The 11,552-nt window shown below is 49.2% G+C and overlaps 1 protein-coding gene across 2 annotated transcripts in view; it reads left to right on the top strand.

Annotated features, from left to right (window-relative positions):
* Positions 1–753: 753 nt before the first annotated feature.
* Positions 754–11,552, top strand: part of AATF (apoptosis antagonizing transcription factor) — a 252,007-nt gene continuing 241,208 nt past the window's right edge. For both annotated transcript variants that reach the window (XM_082244714.1, XM_082244715.1), the window contains exon 1: positions 754–878. In XM_082244714.1, coding sequence (XP_082100840.1) covers positions 794–878 — 85 coding nt within the window. In that variant the 5' untranslated portion in view covers positions 754–793. The remainder of the gene's footprint in view (positions 879–11,552) is intronic.

Genomic DNA, 11,552 nt, shown 5'->3' with positions numbered 1-11,552 from the left:
ACCTGTTTTAATGCCAATCCACAGTTTGGGCCAGGCTGGATTCAGTTGGGTATTATGGAGGGGTCCTTACTCTTTGTATTTCCACCTTTAGATTAGTGGCCCAACAGCGTTTAACCCCTTAAATTCCTCGGTTACTTATTCAAAATGCATATTTTTTCATCCATTTTTCACTATTGGTTTTTTCAGTAAAAACACAAATAATCTAGATTTTTTTTTATTAATCTGATTGTTCACAAATAATATTTAACATTTATGTAGAAAAAAACAGATTTACTGCAGAGGAATATGAGGAAAAAAGGTTTATTTGTCATAGTAATGTATAAGAAACTGCCGAATAAGAAACCAACTTCAGTGAATAAGAAACTGGACGAATAAGAAACCAACTTCAGCTTCGTGTAAATCCTCCGGTGGTAAAGTGGTTAAGATCTATCAAGAGCAAGGGGCTTCCCGTGTTACCCCACAATTGTATGGTGTTCCATCATAAACAAGCCTATGTCAGTTACATGCATGATGCATAATGAAGCACAAAGTAAAGCTCCTCACTTGCATTGCACAGTACTATATACAAGAAGCCCCCAAGTATTAGAATGGATTGAGCAATTGTCATTGTGGTAGGGGTAACCCTGAGGCACACGTTCCACTATGTCACGAAGCAGCATGTGTCCGCTCCGCTCTACAGCCACCAAAACATTGCTCTCTCGTGTGGGCATTACTGGGAGATTAGTGCGGAAGTGCAAAGGCCGGTGACGTCACAGTGAAAGGGACGTGTTGTTTGTCGGCGTGCTCCAGGAAAATGGCGGCGCCCTTATCGCAGGAGTTGGAGAGTTTGCTGAACCCACAGCCGCGATTTTGGGACCCCGAAGATGATGGGGACGAAGGTGGGAGATTCCTTTCAGTTTATTTACACCGGTGACAAAATAAGTCTCTCTGGGAGGGAAAGGGTGGCTAGTTTAGGGCAGTCACGTGGGCTGTGTAAGCCTAGCACCCGGTACTTTTCAGTCAATGCAAGTAGACATGTGCTGGGGGGACTCTTGTTATTCTTCTGTTATGGCTTTACATAGGAATTCAGCCCTGAGGTTTTGCACAACCGTGCTACTAGCTGCTGTGTTTATTATCCAGACAGTCCAGTCTTGGCTTCAGCACATGATGGTAGGACATTAAAGAGGAGCTTCAGTCACATTTCTGAATACTCACATGTCCAGAAATCCAGCGCTGTCCTCCCCTGAGCCGTTTATTCCACCGGTCTTTAGTCCCCGGCGCTGGCATCTTAACTGTTGGCACCCGGCTGTGATAGCTTGCGGCTTCACAGCCGGGCTCGCTGCACATGTGTGAGCTGCACTGCTCATTGTAAGTGGTCCCCTGGTGTGTCGGGAATCCCCCTGGGCTCCCTGGTGTGTCGGGAATCCCCCTGGGCTCCCTGGCGCGTCGGGAATCCCTCTAGGCTCCCTGGGGCGTCGGGAATCCCTCTAGGCTCCCTGGGGCGTCGGGAATCCCTCTAGGCTCCCTGGGGCGTCGGGAATATCTCTAGGCTCCCTGGGGCGTCGGGAATCCCTCTGGGCTCCCTGGGGCGTCGGGAATCCCTCTGGGCTCCCTGGGGCGTCGGGAATCCCCCTGGGCTCCCTGGGGCGTCGGGAATCCCTCTGGGCTCCCTGGGGCGTCGGGAATCCCCCTGGGCTCCCTGGGGCGTCGGGAATCCCCCTGGGCTCCCTGGGGCGTCGGGAATCCCCCTGGGCTCCCTGGGGCGTCGGGAATCCCCCTGGGCTCCCTGGGGCGTCGGGAATCCCCCTGGGCTCCCTGGGGCGTCGGTAATCCCCCTGGGCTCCCTGGGGCGTCGGGAATCCCCCTGGGCTCCCTGGGGCGTCGGGAATCCCCCTGGGCTCCCTGGGGCGTCGGGAATCCCCCTGGGCTCCCTGGGGCGTCGGGAATCCGCCTGGGCTCCCTGGGGCGTCGGGAATCCCCCTGGGCTCCCTGGGGCGTCGGGAATCCCCCTGGGCTCCCTGGGGCGTCGGGAATCCCCCTGGGCTCCCTGGGGCGTCGGGAGTTGGTCTAAACAAGGACTGTCTTTTACAGCTCAATTTCTGTACCGGGGCACTCAGTGAGTGCGCTGTCAGCATAAAAACATTGGCCACTCAGTTATTCATATGTGCAGTGTGTGGGCTTTAAAGCTCACCCTTTTGCCACCGCACATATGTTAGGCAGTTTGGCACTTTATTATTAAAAAATGTATTTATTATTAGGCACTCCTAAATAATAGGGTGAATGACCTTGGGCTTTTCCTGGAAGCCTTTGGGGGGAGGGCACATGGCTCCCTCTTTAATGGGGTTTCTCCTGGGGGGAAGCCCCACCTACTACTTGGTTTTGCTTCAGCAGGTCTTCTGAAAAAAGGGGTTTGCCTGGTTTCAGGTGTCTGTTCCACAAGTACCCCAATCCCTTTTAGGAGCCTTGTTCCCTGGTGGACTTGGGGCAGGGTCCTTTCTCTTTGGAGGAGGACAATGTTTACACCCTGTGCACTTTTTTATGCACCTGGCATTTAGTTTTGAGTGTGCTCACTGCACCTCAGTGCTTTCAACAAAACATTGCACCAAGGAGAAAAAATGTGTTAGGGGGTCATAAAAGGGGTTAATGATATGGCTGCCAGACCAGCTGCTGCCAAAGACTGTATATGTAAGCACACTGGAAGAAATGAAGGTCAAGCCCACTTCTAATCAAATTCACATTGTGTTCAATCAAACCCTGATGAAGGAGCTGTTCTTTGGACCCCCAAGAAGTATTGGATACTCCTTGGATTGCCTCACTGACATTTTTTGAATTGAATTGTATCTGAACCTCTTATCTGTTATTTTGTGCTTCAATTTCAAAGTGAAAAGAAATCCCCTAAAGTAAGGCAATACTTGGTTGTCACAGGGGTAATCAGAACTAGTGTCTTCTTTGGAAGATTTCTCCTTTATTACTGCTCTGGTGTCAACCCAAAATTTGGTATTTACATTCACTTTCGGGTTCAACAATACACAGGACAAATAGAAGGGAGGAGTCTCTCTAATGAGGGTACAGTCAGCAAAACAACCTAACGGATGTTATAATCCCTATCCATTCTATCCAAAACTAAAATAAGTTTTGCCTTTAGTTAATCTTTAAAGGACTTGTAAAGGCAGGAAGTTTTTTTTACCTTGGTGCAGTAAGATAACACACCTTCTCTGTGTAGCATCCTCCCCAGCACCCACTAATACTTACCTGTGCCCCCTCTCTGTCCAACGATGTTCACGAGTCCCTCGGCCCTCCTGGACTCTCCCCCCTGAGTGGCAGAGATACAGCCGGGGTGCCAATGGCTCCCGCGGCTGTCAAAGTCAGTGAGCCGATCAGGTGAGAGAGGGGCGGGGCCAAATGGCAGCTCCGTGTCTGAATGGACACACGGAGCTGCAGCTCGGGTGCCCCCATAGCATGCTGCTTGCTGTGGGGGCACTTAGTAAGGAGGGAGGGGCCAGGAGCAGCAACGAGGGACCAGAAAAGAGGAGGATCCAGGCTGCTCTGTGCAAAACCAACTGCACAGAGGAGGTAAGTATAACATGTTTGTTGTTTGTTTTTTTTTTCAAAAAACGAGACTTTACAATCACTTTAATGAACAAGATCTTGGTCAAGATCAAGTCTTGGTGACTGTGCAATATAATAAATGCTCCAAGCATACTTTATTAAAGCAAATGTGTTACTACCCAGAAATATTAAAAATTAAGCTCTCTGCAAATGACTCATAAAGTGGAACTCTAGTCAAAAAACACTCCATATTATAGTCCCTAAAATTAAAGGTATACGTTTGCCTTTCTAAAAAAAAAAAATATATATATAATTAAAAAAATGTGCACATCTTTTTGCAGGTAAGAAGCTGTACATTTATTTTTTTATATTAGGAGGCTGCAGAACATTGCACCTGAGATCAGCAGATCATAGGTGCAGTCTCTGGTTCCTGCAGACTCGGTGTAGCTGTCAGCTCACACAGGCAGGCAGTTACTGAATTACTGGAGGAATCAATGAACTATCGGAAAGCTCATTAGTGCCCTGGTGGTTCAATGAGAACTACAGGCCAACAGCCGCAGTGGCTGACTGTAGTTTCCCCGTTTACAGAGCTCTGTGAATGAATGATGCAGACAGGTGAGTGGAGCCCTGCATGTCTGTGTTTTTCCAAATTGTGACAGCGGGTGAAGGGAGAAGATCCCCAGCTTGCTGTCACAACAGTACTTGACGTGGGGGGAATACGGTTGTAACATTATAGAAGGTGAACTTATCCTTTCAGTATACATTAATCAATAATTTTATCCTTAAAGTATAGCAAAATGCAAAACATTTTTTTTAGATTTGATAGATTGGTAAGGAGTTAGAACTAGGGATAAGAACAGGTTTGGTCTGAACTTAGGTCCTGATCAAACCTGAAAGGAAGCAATCACATGAGCGTCCAATCAGGTGAATTCCCTAACACAAAAGAAATTCTGAACTAGTTATGATTAAGCAAATCTAATTTGTGAAACGCGTCAACTGCTTCCTTTTGTTTGTCTGTCTTGTCCATGATGTTTGCCAAATCTGGATACAATTTTACTCAATAAAGTCCACTGTTTACCTTTCATGTCTGAGTGCGGTCAGAATTTCTTTTGTGCTTGGATTTTCTCAGACTGTGGACTGGACGTGCCCCCGACCCCTAAAGGGTTTAATCACTCACACCTGAGAGGCTACTTTTCAATTGTTTTCTAGCAGGGCATTCCCTACCCCACAGCTGATTGTACACAAAGGGGCTGGGGTGTTAATGAAATCATTGACGTAATGTGGTCTTATTTCATAGACCTGCTACCTCGCTGGCCACGAGTGTGTGGCGTCTATAGTCCTTAAAGCAGAGTGAGACCCCCCTACTGGAATTCATGTGGTGGTCAGATAATCAGTATACTGGCTAGAGTCTTGCTATAGACTAGGGCCTCATGCACACTGAGCGTTTGCTTGGCTCACTTGAATGCTTTTTTTCCTGGCAGGAGAAAAGCTGCATAAAAAATATAATTTATTTGGCCCATTGGAATGAATGAACACTCAAGCGGTAAATGTGCCCTAGTGTTTAGGCGTCTCAAGCTCTTTTCTGCCTGAAAGGTCCTATGCTGAACGTGAAGGTTATGGGTTTTTTTTAAGCCTGTAAACACTCCTCTTCTAATACACCTGTAAATGCTTATGCATGCTTGGACAAATACGCTAACCTAAAAGTTGTGTTTACAGGCAGCAAAAAAAAAAAAATCAAACGCAGCATTTTTAAGCGCAGTGTGCATGAACCCTAAAAAAACCACAACCAGCAAGTACTATGTTTCACAGTTATATAGTCAATTACACTGGCCACACTGCTTTTCATGTTGGTTACTTTGTACTCAAACCTATGACACTTTGTATTGTTTGCAGTGAGTGTAGGAATCTAGTTTGTTGCTGTGCAAACTGCATTTGCAGCCAGATTGGCATAGCATATACTTTTTTATTTTTTACATATTCCCATTCACATAGCATCATTTAAAATGTAATTTAAACATTTCTGGTTACCTTTTTTAAATGCTTTTTACTTACTTAAAAATCCTTCTTAGTTTTCCCTGCTTTGTAATGTTTTAGGACACGTGTCAAACACACGGGCCAAGGGCCGAATTCGGCCTGCCAGGCCATTTCATGTGGCCCTTACACCTCTCCTACAGCTGCAGAACCCCCTCATCTCTGCCCCCACCTTTTCTCAGCAGTTGGCAGCAGAGAGGAGGATAGGACTCCTCCCCCAGAACCTGTGCCTCTCTGTGCAGCCACAGCACTCCCTCGCCTCCACCTCCCCTGGTCCCAGCGTTCAGCAGACTCTGGCAGCTGACTCTAGCCCTCCCCTGGTCCTCCTCCAGACCCTGCACTTTCTGCTAACTAGCTCTGCCTCTAGCTTCTTCCGAGCAGTACCACGGGGTAAGGGGGGTGCACTGTGATGGAAGTGGGGGGGGGGGACTCTTGACATCTAATGTAAGGAGGGGTAGGGTGCTCTGGACATCTAGTTTTACAGATACAACTGGACCTTTGAGAGCAACCATAATGCTGGTGCAGCCCATGATGAAATTGAGTTTGACACCCCTGTTTTAGGAGGTGGCTGTGGAGCAATAATAACCCTGTCTGTACTATGTGTGCAGTTCTTCATTATCAGCTTTAAACTAGATTTCAACACTTTAGAAACTGCCCTCCCACATTGTATGGTAATGAGGGATAGCTCACTCTATTTTTGGGGAAAAAGAAACAGTCGGTCCATAAATTCCTAAAATGAGCCATAACGCCTTCTACTTTTTTTTTAAGGTATACTGTGCGATTGGGAACACCTAACACATATAGTGGGGTGGTTTTCCCAAATTTTGACTACAAAGCGAAAGTCAGCTTTAAGCCTAACTCCAGCCAAGTTGTTTTATTTATTTTATTATTATTTAGTATCTATCTAACCTACCTGTTTCAGTAGGTGAGAACTCTCTGGATTAGGGCTAGACCCCAGAAGATTAAAAAGGTTATAAGGTCACTGGGTGATTGCAAGCTCTCTGTAGTTCTGGCTGCAACACTGACCAGTTAAAGCGGAACTTCACCCAATAGGAGAAGTTCATCCTCTTTGCATCCTACTCCCTACATTTTACCCACTTCACCTCCGGAAGATTTCTGTTACTTTAACTGACAATTGTGCGAATGTGCAACACTGTACCCAAACGTTTTTTTATACATTTTTATTTTATTTATTTTTTACTAGTAATGGCGGTGATAAGCACCTTTTAGTGGGACTGCAACATTGCAGGGGGCATTCTGGCACTAACTGACACTTTTGACAATTTTTTTTAGGGACCAGTGACACTAATACAGTGATCAGTTCCAAAAAATGTTTGCACTGTAACTGTACTAATGATACTGGCTGGGAAGGGGTTTATATTAGGGGCAATCAAAAGGTTAACTGTGTGCATAGCCAGACTTTTTGTGTACTGTGTGGGAGGTGCTTTTACTAGAGGAAGACATGGATCTATGTCCCCGCTTTGCAGAGACACAGGATCCATGTCTTCCCTCCTGACAGAACAGGGATCTGCCTCTGTACCGAACATTCGGCGAGTTCCAGCAGACATTAAGTCCGCGGTACACACCCTATATACACGTGATCCAACGCAGCGGTTCTGCCCTGTAGCAGTAAGACTGCTATAGGGTGCACCTTAAGTGTAATTATTGACCCTTCCTGCCCCCGCAGCCTTCTGGGACATATCAAAAGTCCCAGAAGACTGCGTTACCATTCACAAAGGGCAGGGTGACTTGCACATACTCAGTGGGAGGCCGGCTGTGCTGCCAGAAGGCTTCACTACTGATTTCCCTTACCTATGATGTTGTCCCTTGGACCCGAAGCCGATTGAAGAATTGACTTGGGTGAGGACAATGTTGGACCCCTGAACAGGTAAGTGTCCTTATATTAAAAGTCAGCAGCTACAGTATTTGTGATTGCTGACTTTTTTAATTTTTTTGGGGGTTGACTGGTGCTCCTCTTTAACTGGATAAGTAATCTAGGTTTCACTACTCCAGTAACACTGTTGCCAGAATGGTGAGCAGGCACTGTGGAGGAGGAGAGCGGCAGGAGAAGTTGTGGGCTATGCTGTCCTCCTTTAGCTGCTCTATTTGGCCACTAAGGATGATAGGTGTGGCCATAGAAAAAGAGAAACTACAACCTGCTGCTGGACTGGAGGACTAGAGTGTGGATAAGGGAAGGGGAGAGCAGGGGCAGACTGGGCTCCAGCTATTGCCACTGTTATTATCCATGTATTGTAATGATTGCCTATTAACCACTTCTAGTCTGGACCAATTCTGACATTCCTTTCCTACATGTAAAAAATGTAATTTTCTCTTACATCCTCCGACAGTCGCAGCCTCACCATATTCGTCACTATGGGGTAATTGACCTTTGCTCCGTAGGAGTAGCTAGGCAACAGAATATGTCAATATTAAAGCTTTTAACATATCCCACCCCCAGGGGGTGGTCCCCTCAGTCAATACCCTCCTGCTTCCTGTATCCATACCTCAGTTTCATTGTCTAGCTTTCAGGAGTTAGCAGGCTGTTTCTGTGCTGGGGCTTCTTGTCTCAGCCTTATCTTCTTTTTGATTTTATTTGAGTGTTTTTTCTCTCTTTTACTTAGCTGTTTATTTCTTCAGCTTTAGTTCTTCTGATGAAGAGGATCGTGCGGGCTGGGTCTCGGGCTGGCCCCCCTGGTCGCAGGTTGTGGGTCAGTGGCTTCCCAGCCTGCCATCGAGCGTTCGGTCAGGTATCTTTCCTGGCATGTGTGAACGACCCATCCCTGTTCGCTGCAGGGATGCTGCGGTGAGGTGGCTACCTCACTGGACGCCATGCGGTTTCGCACCGCAGTTCTGCTGCGTCCTGGCTGCGACTCTCCCTGTCCTCTGTGCAGCGGCTTGATCGCTTGGGCGGGCTCCCCACGCCATTTAGAAGGTAAGTGTATCTGTGTGGGGACCTGTCTGTTTAGTGGGTGTCAGTCTGGGACTGTGTAACCCTGCTTCTGTACACACTATTGGGCTCCCTGTCTGTTTTTTGCTGCCTTCTGTGGGCTGCAAGGAGGGGGGCCATCCTGCACTGTTTCTGTGTTTCAGACTGGGTGCTTTTTTTGCTGTGTGACAGGCTGTATGCTGCGGGGCATGTTGTGATCATGTTTGTGCATACATGCGGCGGCCGCTGCTGCGGTCCGCCATTATTTTATTATACTGCAGGCGTGTGATGGTGTTTTACTATGTGCGGGAAGCGGCGTTTTTGGCGCCAAGCGCCACCATTTTGGCGGCGATCGCTCCAGCCTCATGTTAGCACTGCAGGATCTCTGCCTTTACTTCCTCCTCCGGCGGCCATTTTTTTGTAGCCTTCCATAGGCTTTATAGGAGCGGCCTTCATTGCATCACTTCCTTTTCCCTGGGCACACCGATCGATACAGCAGCAGCAGTGATCTCTCCAGGTTTTTACTACCCTCTTTATTTCTGTATTCCTTGCCTGAGTTTGTACTTTTCCCTGTGGGGTCGGCTTGTGCTGGTGTGTGTGTGCGGTGGGCTGCGCTCGCCGCGCTTTTAAAGGGGGGCAGTTACCCTTTTTTATCCTGCAAACTTTTGGGGGCATGGATTCTCAGGAAAGCAAATTTCCTCCCACTTTAATGGGAGGCCAAGGGGCTGCTGCTGCTTCCCCTGAGGGGGGCGATTTGGCTACCATTGTGGCTAACCTGGCTGCTCAGGTACAGATGCTTGTGGCTGCTCAATCCACTAAACGGCCCAGAGTTTCAATCTCCTCTGATTCAGAGGGCGATGGTGATGGGGCTGCTATGGCTGGGGTCCCCTTATCGGGGTCCCGTTCGTCCCTGGACTTTGCAGGGTCGGAAGGGGAGGCAGAGGTTGAGGGGGTTGATGATTCCCCCCCTGGCTCGTCTGAAGAGCTTGCAGTCATGGATGAATTGGTTGCTTCTATCAAACAAACGCTGCATTTGCAGGATGAACCGTGTCCTCCTGCCGTTCTGGCTTCATATGGGACGCAGCGGAGACGCAAAACATCGCAGGTTTTCCCTTGCACTGAAGATTTTCAGCGCGCTGTTAGTGAACAATGGCGCAATCTTAAGAAGCCTTTTGCTGTGCCAAGTAGGTTCAAGCTGCGTTATCCTTTCACGCCCGCCACGGATGAACGCTGGTGTGTGCCGCCCCCGGTGGATCACGCAGTGGCGGTTTTGAATAAATCCACTGCGATTCCGGCAGAGGATACCGCGGTGTTCCGGGATCCCACGGACAGGAGACTGGAGTCTCTTGCCCGCCATACTTACTCGGTTACCGGTTCCATAATAAAAGCTATTTTTGCTTCCCTTATGGCAGCTCAGGCTATCGCGGATTGGACGCAGGTGCTCAGGCGCGTCCTGGTGGCTGATTCTGCTCCGCCGACAACGTTGGCTATGGTGGATCAAATTCATCAGGGTGTCATGTATTTGTGTGATGCGGAATTAGATGTAATTCCTTTGGCTGCACGTGTGCACAGCGTGGCGGTGTTGACACGCCGCTTGATTTGGCTGAAATGTTGGTCTGTGGACCAATCTTCTCGCAAAACTTTATCTAATCTACCTTATACGGGATCTTGCCTTTTTGGCGACTCCTTGGATACGCTGATTAAGGGGATCTCTGGGGGTAAGAGCACGCTCTTGCACCAGTCTCACAAGACTAAGGGTGCTCAAGGTAAGAAGCATGCTTCGTTTAGGCCCTCTCAGGAGTCCTTTCGTGCCTTTCGGTCGCACTATAAGGGCAAGCCCTTCAAAGGTCATGGCTCCCAAAAGAAGCCGTGGACAGGTAAGCAGAAGTCCGGCCAGTCCGGGTCCGCTGCCCATAACAATGCGGCCTGAAGGGGCGCCCTCACCCAGTTCTGGGGTGGAGGGACGTTTGCTCGGTTTTCTTCAACCCTGGCTGGCCCGCATTCGGGACCGGTGGGTTCAGGAGATCGTTCGGTCCGGGTACAAGATCGAGTTCCTGTCTCGGCCGGCGAACAGGTTTTTTCCCTCAAATCTTCAACTGTCTCCGGAGTGTTTGCGGGATCTGCACCTGGCGGTGCGAGACCTGCGGTCTCAGGGAGTGGTGGTTCCAGTACCTCATCGGGACAGATTTCGGGGGTTTTACTCAAATCTGTTCACTGTGCCCAGGAAGGAGGGCAAGGTGCGTCCAATTCTGGACTTGAAAGCTCTGAACCGCTTTGTGCGGGTTCGCAAGTTCCGCATGGAATCCCTGCGCTCGGTGGTGGCTGCTCTACTTCCGGGAGAATTCATGGCATCCATCGACTTGAAGGATGCGTACCTTCACATCCCCATTTTCGAGGGTCACCAGAGGTACCTTCGTTTTGCCATTGCGGAGGATCATTACCAACTCGTGGCGTTACCCTTCGGTCTCGCTTCGGCTCCGCGGGTGTTCACCAAGGTGCTTGCACCGGTTCTGGCCTTATTGAGAGCCCAGGGTATCTCAATCCTGGGGTATCTGGACGACATTCTGGTTCGGTCTGCAACCAGTCAGGGTCTGGTGAGGGACCTGTCCGTCACGATGCAGACTCGTCGGTTCGTCTTCCCTACCTGGGAATGATCCTGGACTCTGTTCAGGCGAAGGTCTTCTACCGGAAGACAAGCTCAGGACACTTCAGGACGAAGTCAGGTCCCTTCGGGACGTTACGTGCTCATCCCTCCGGACGGGGATGAGGTGTCTGGGATTGATGGTCTCGGCCTTCGAGGCGATTCCCTTTGCCCAGTTCCACACGAGGGGTCTCCAGGCGGAGATCCTGTCCAGGTGGGACGGGCGACCACAATCTCTGGATCTTCAGATCTCGTTGAGTCCTCGCACCAGAAGGGATCTTCTGTGGTGGCTGAAGTCCCCGGCGGTGTCGGGGGGGCAAGTCTTTTCGTCCGCTTTCGTGGACGGTGATCACCACGGATGCCAGCCTGTTGGGCTGGGGTGGTGTTCTGGGCGTTCTGTCCGCCCAGGGAACTTGGTCGGAGGGG

Source organism: Pelophylax lessonae, assembly GCF_965119305.1.
Source record: "Pelophylax lessonae genome assembly, chromosome: 2".
Lineage (NCBI taxonomy): Eukaryota > Metazoa > Chordata > Amphibia > Anura > Ranidae > Pelophylax > Pelophylax lessonae.
The sequence above is the reverse complement of the archived record's forward strand: the minus strand, read 5'-3'. Positions and strand labels throughout refer to the sequence as shown.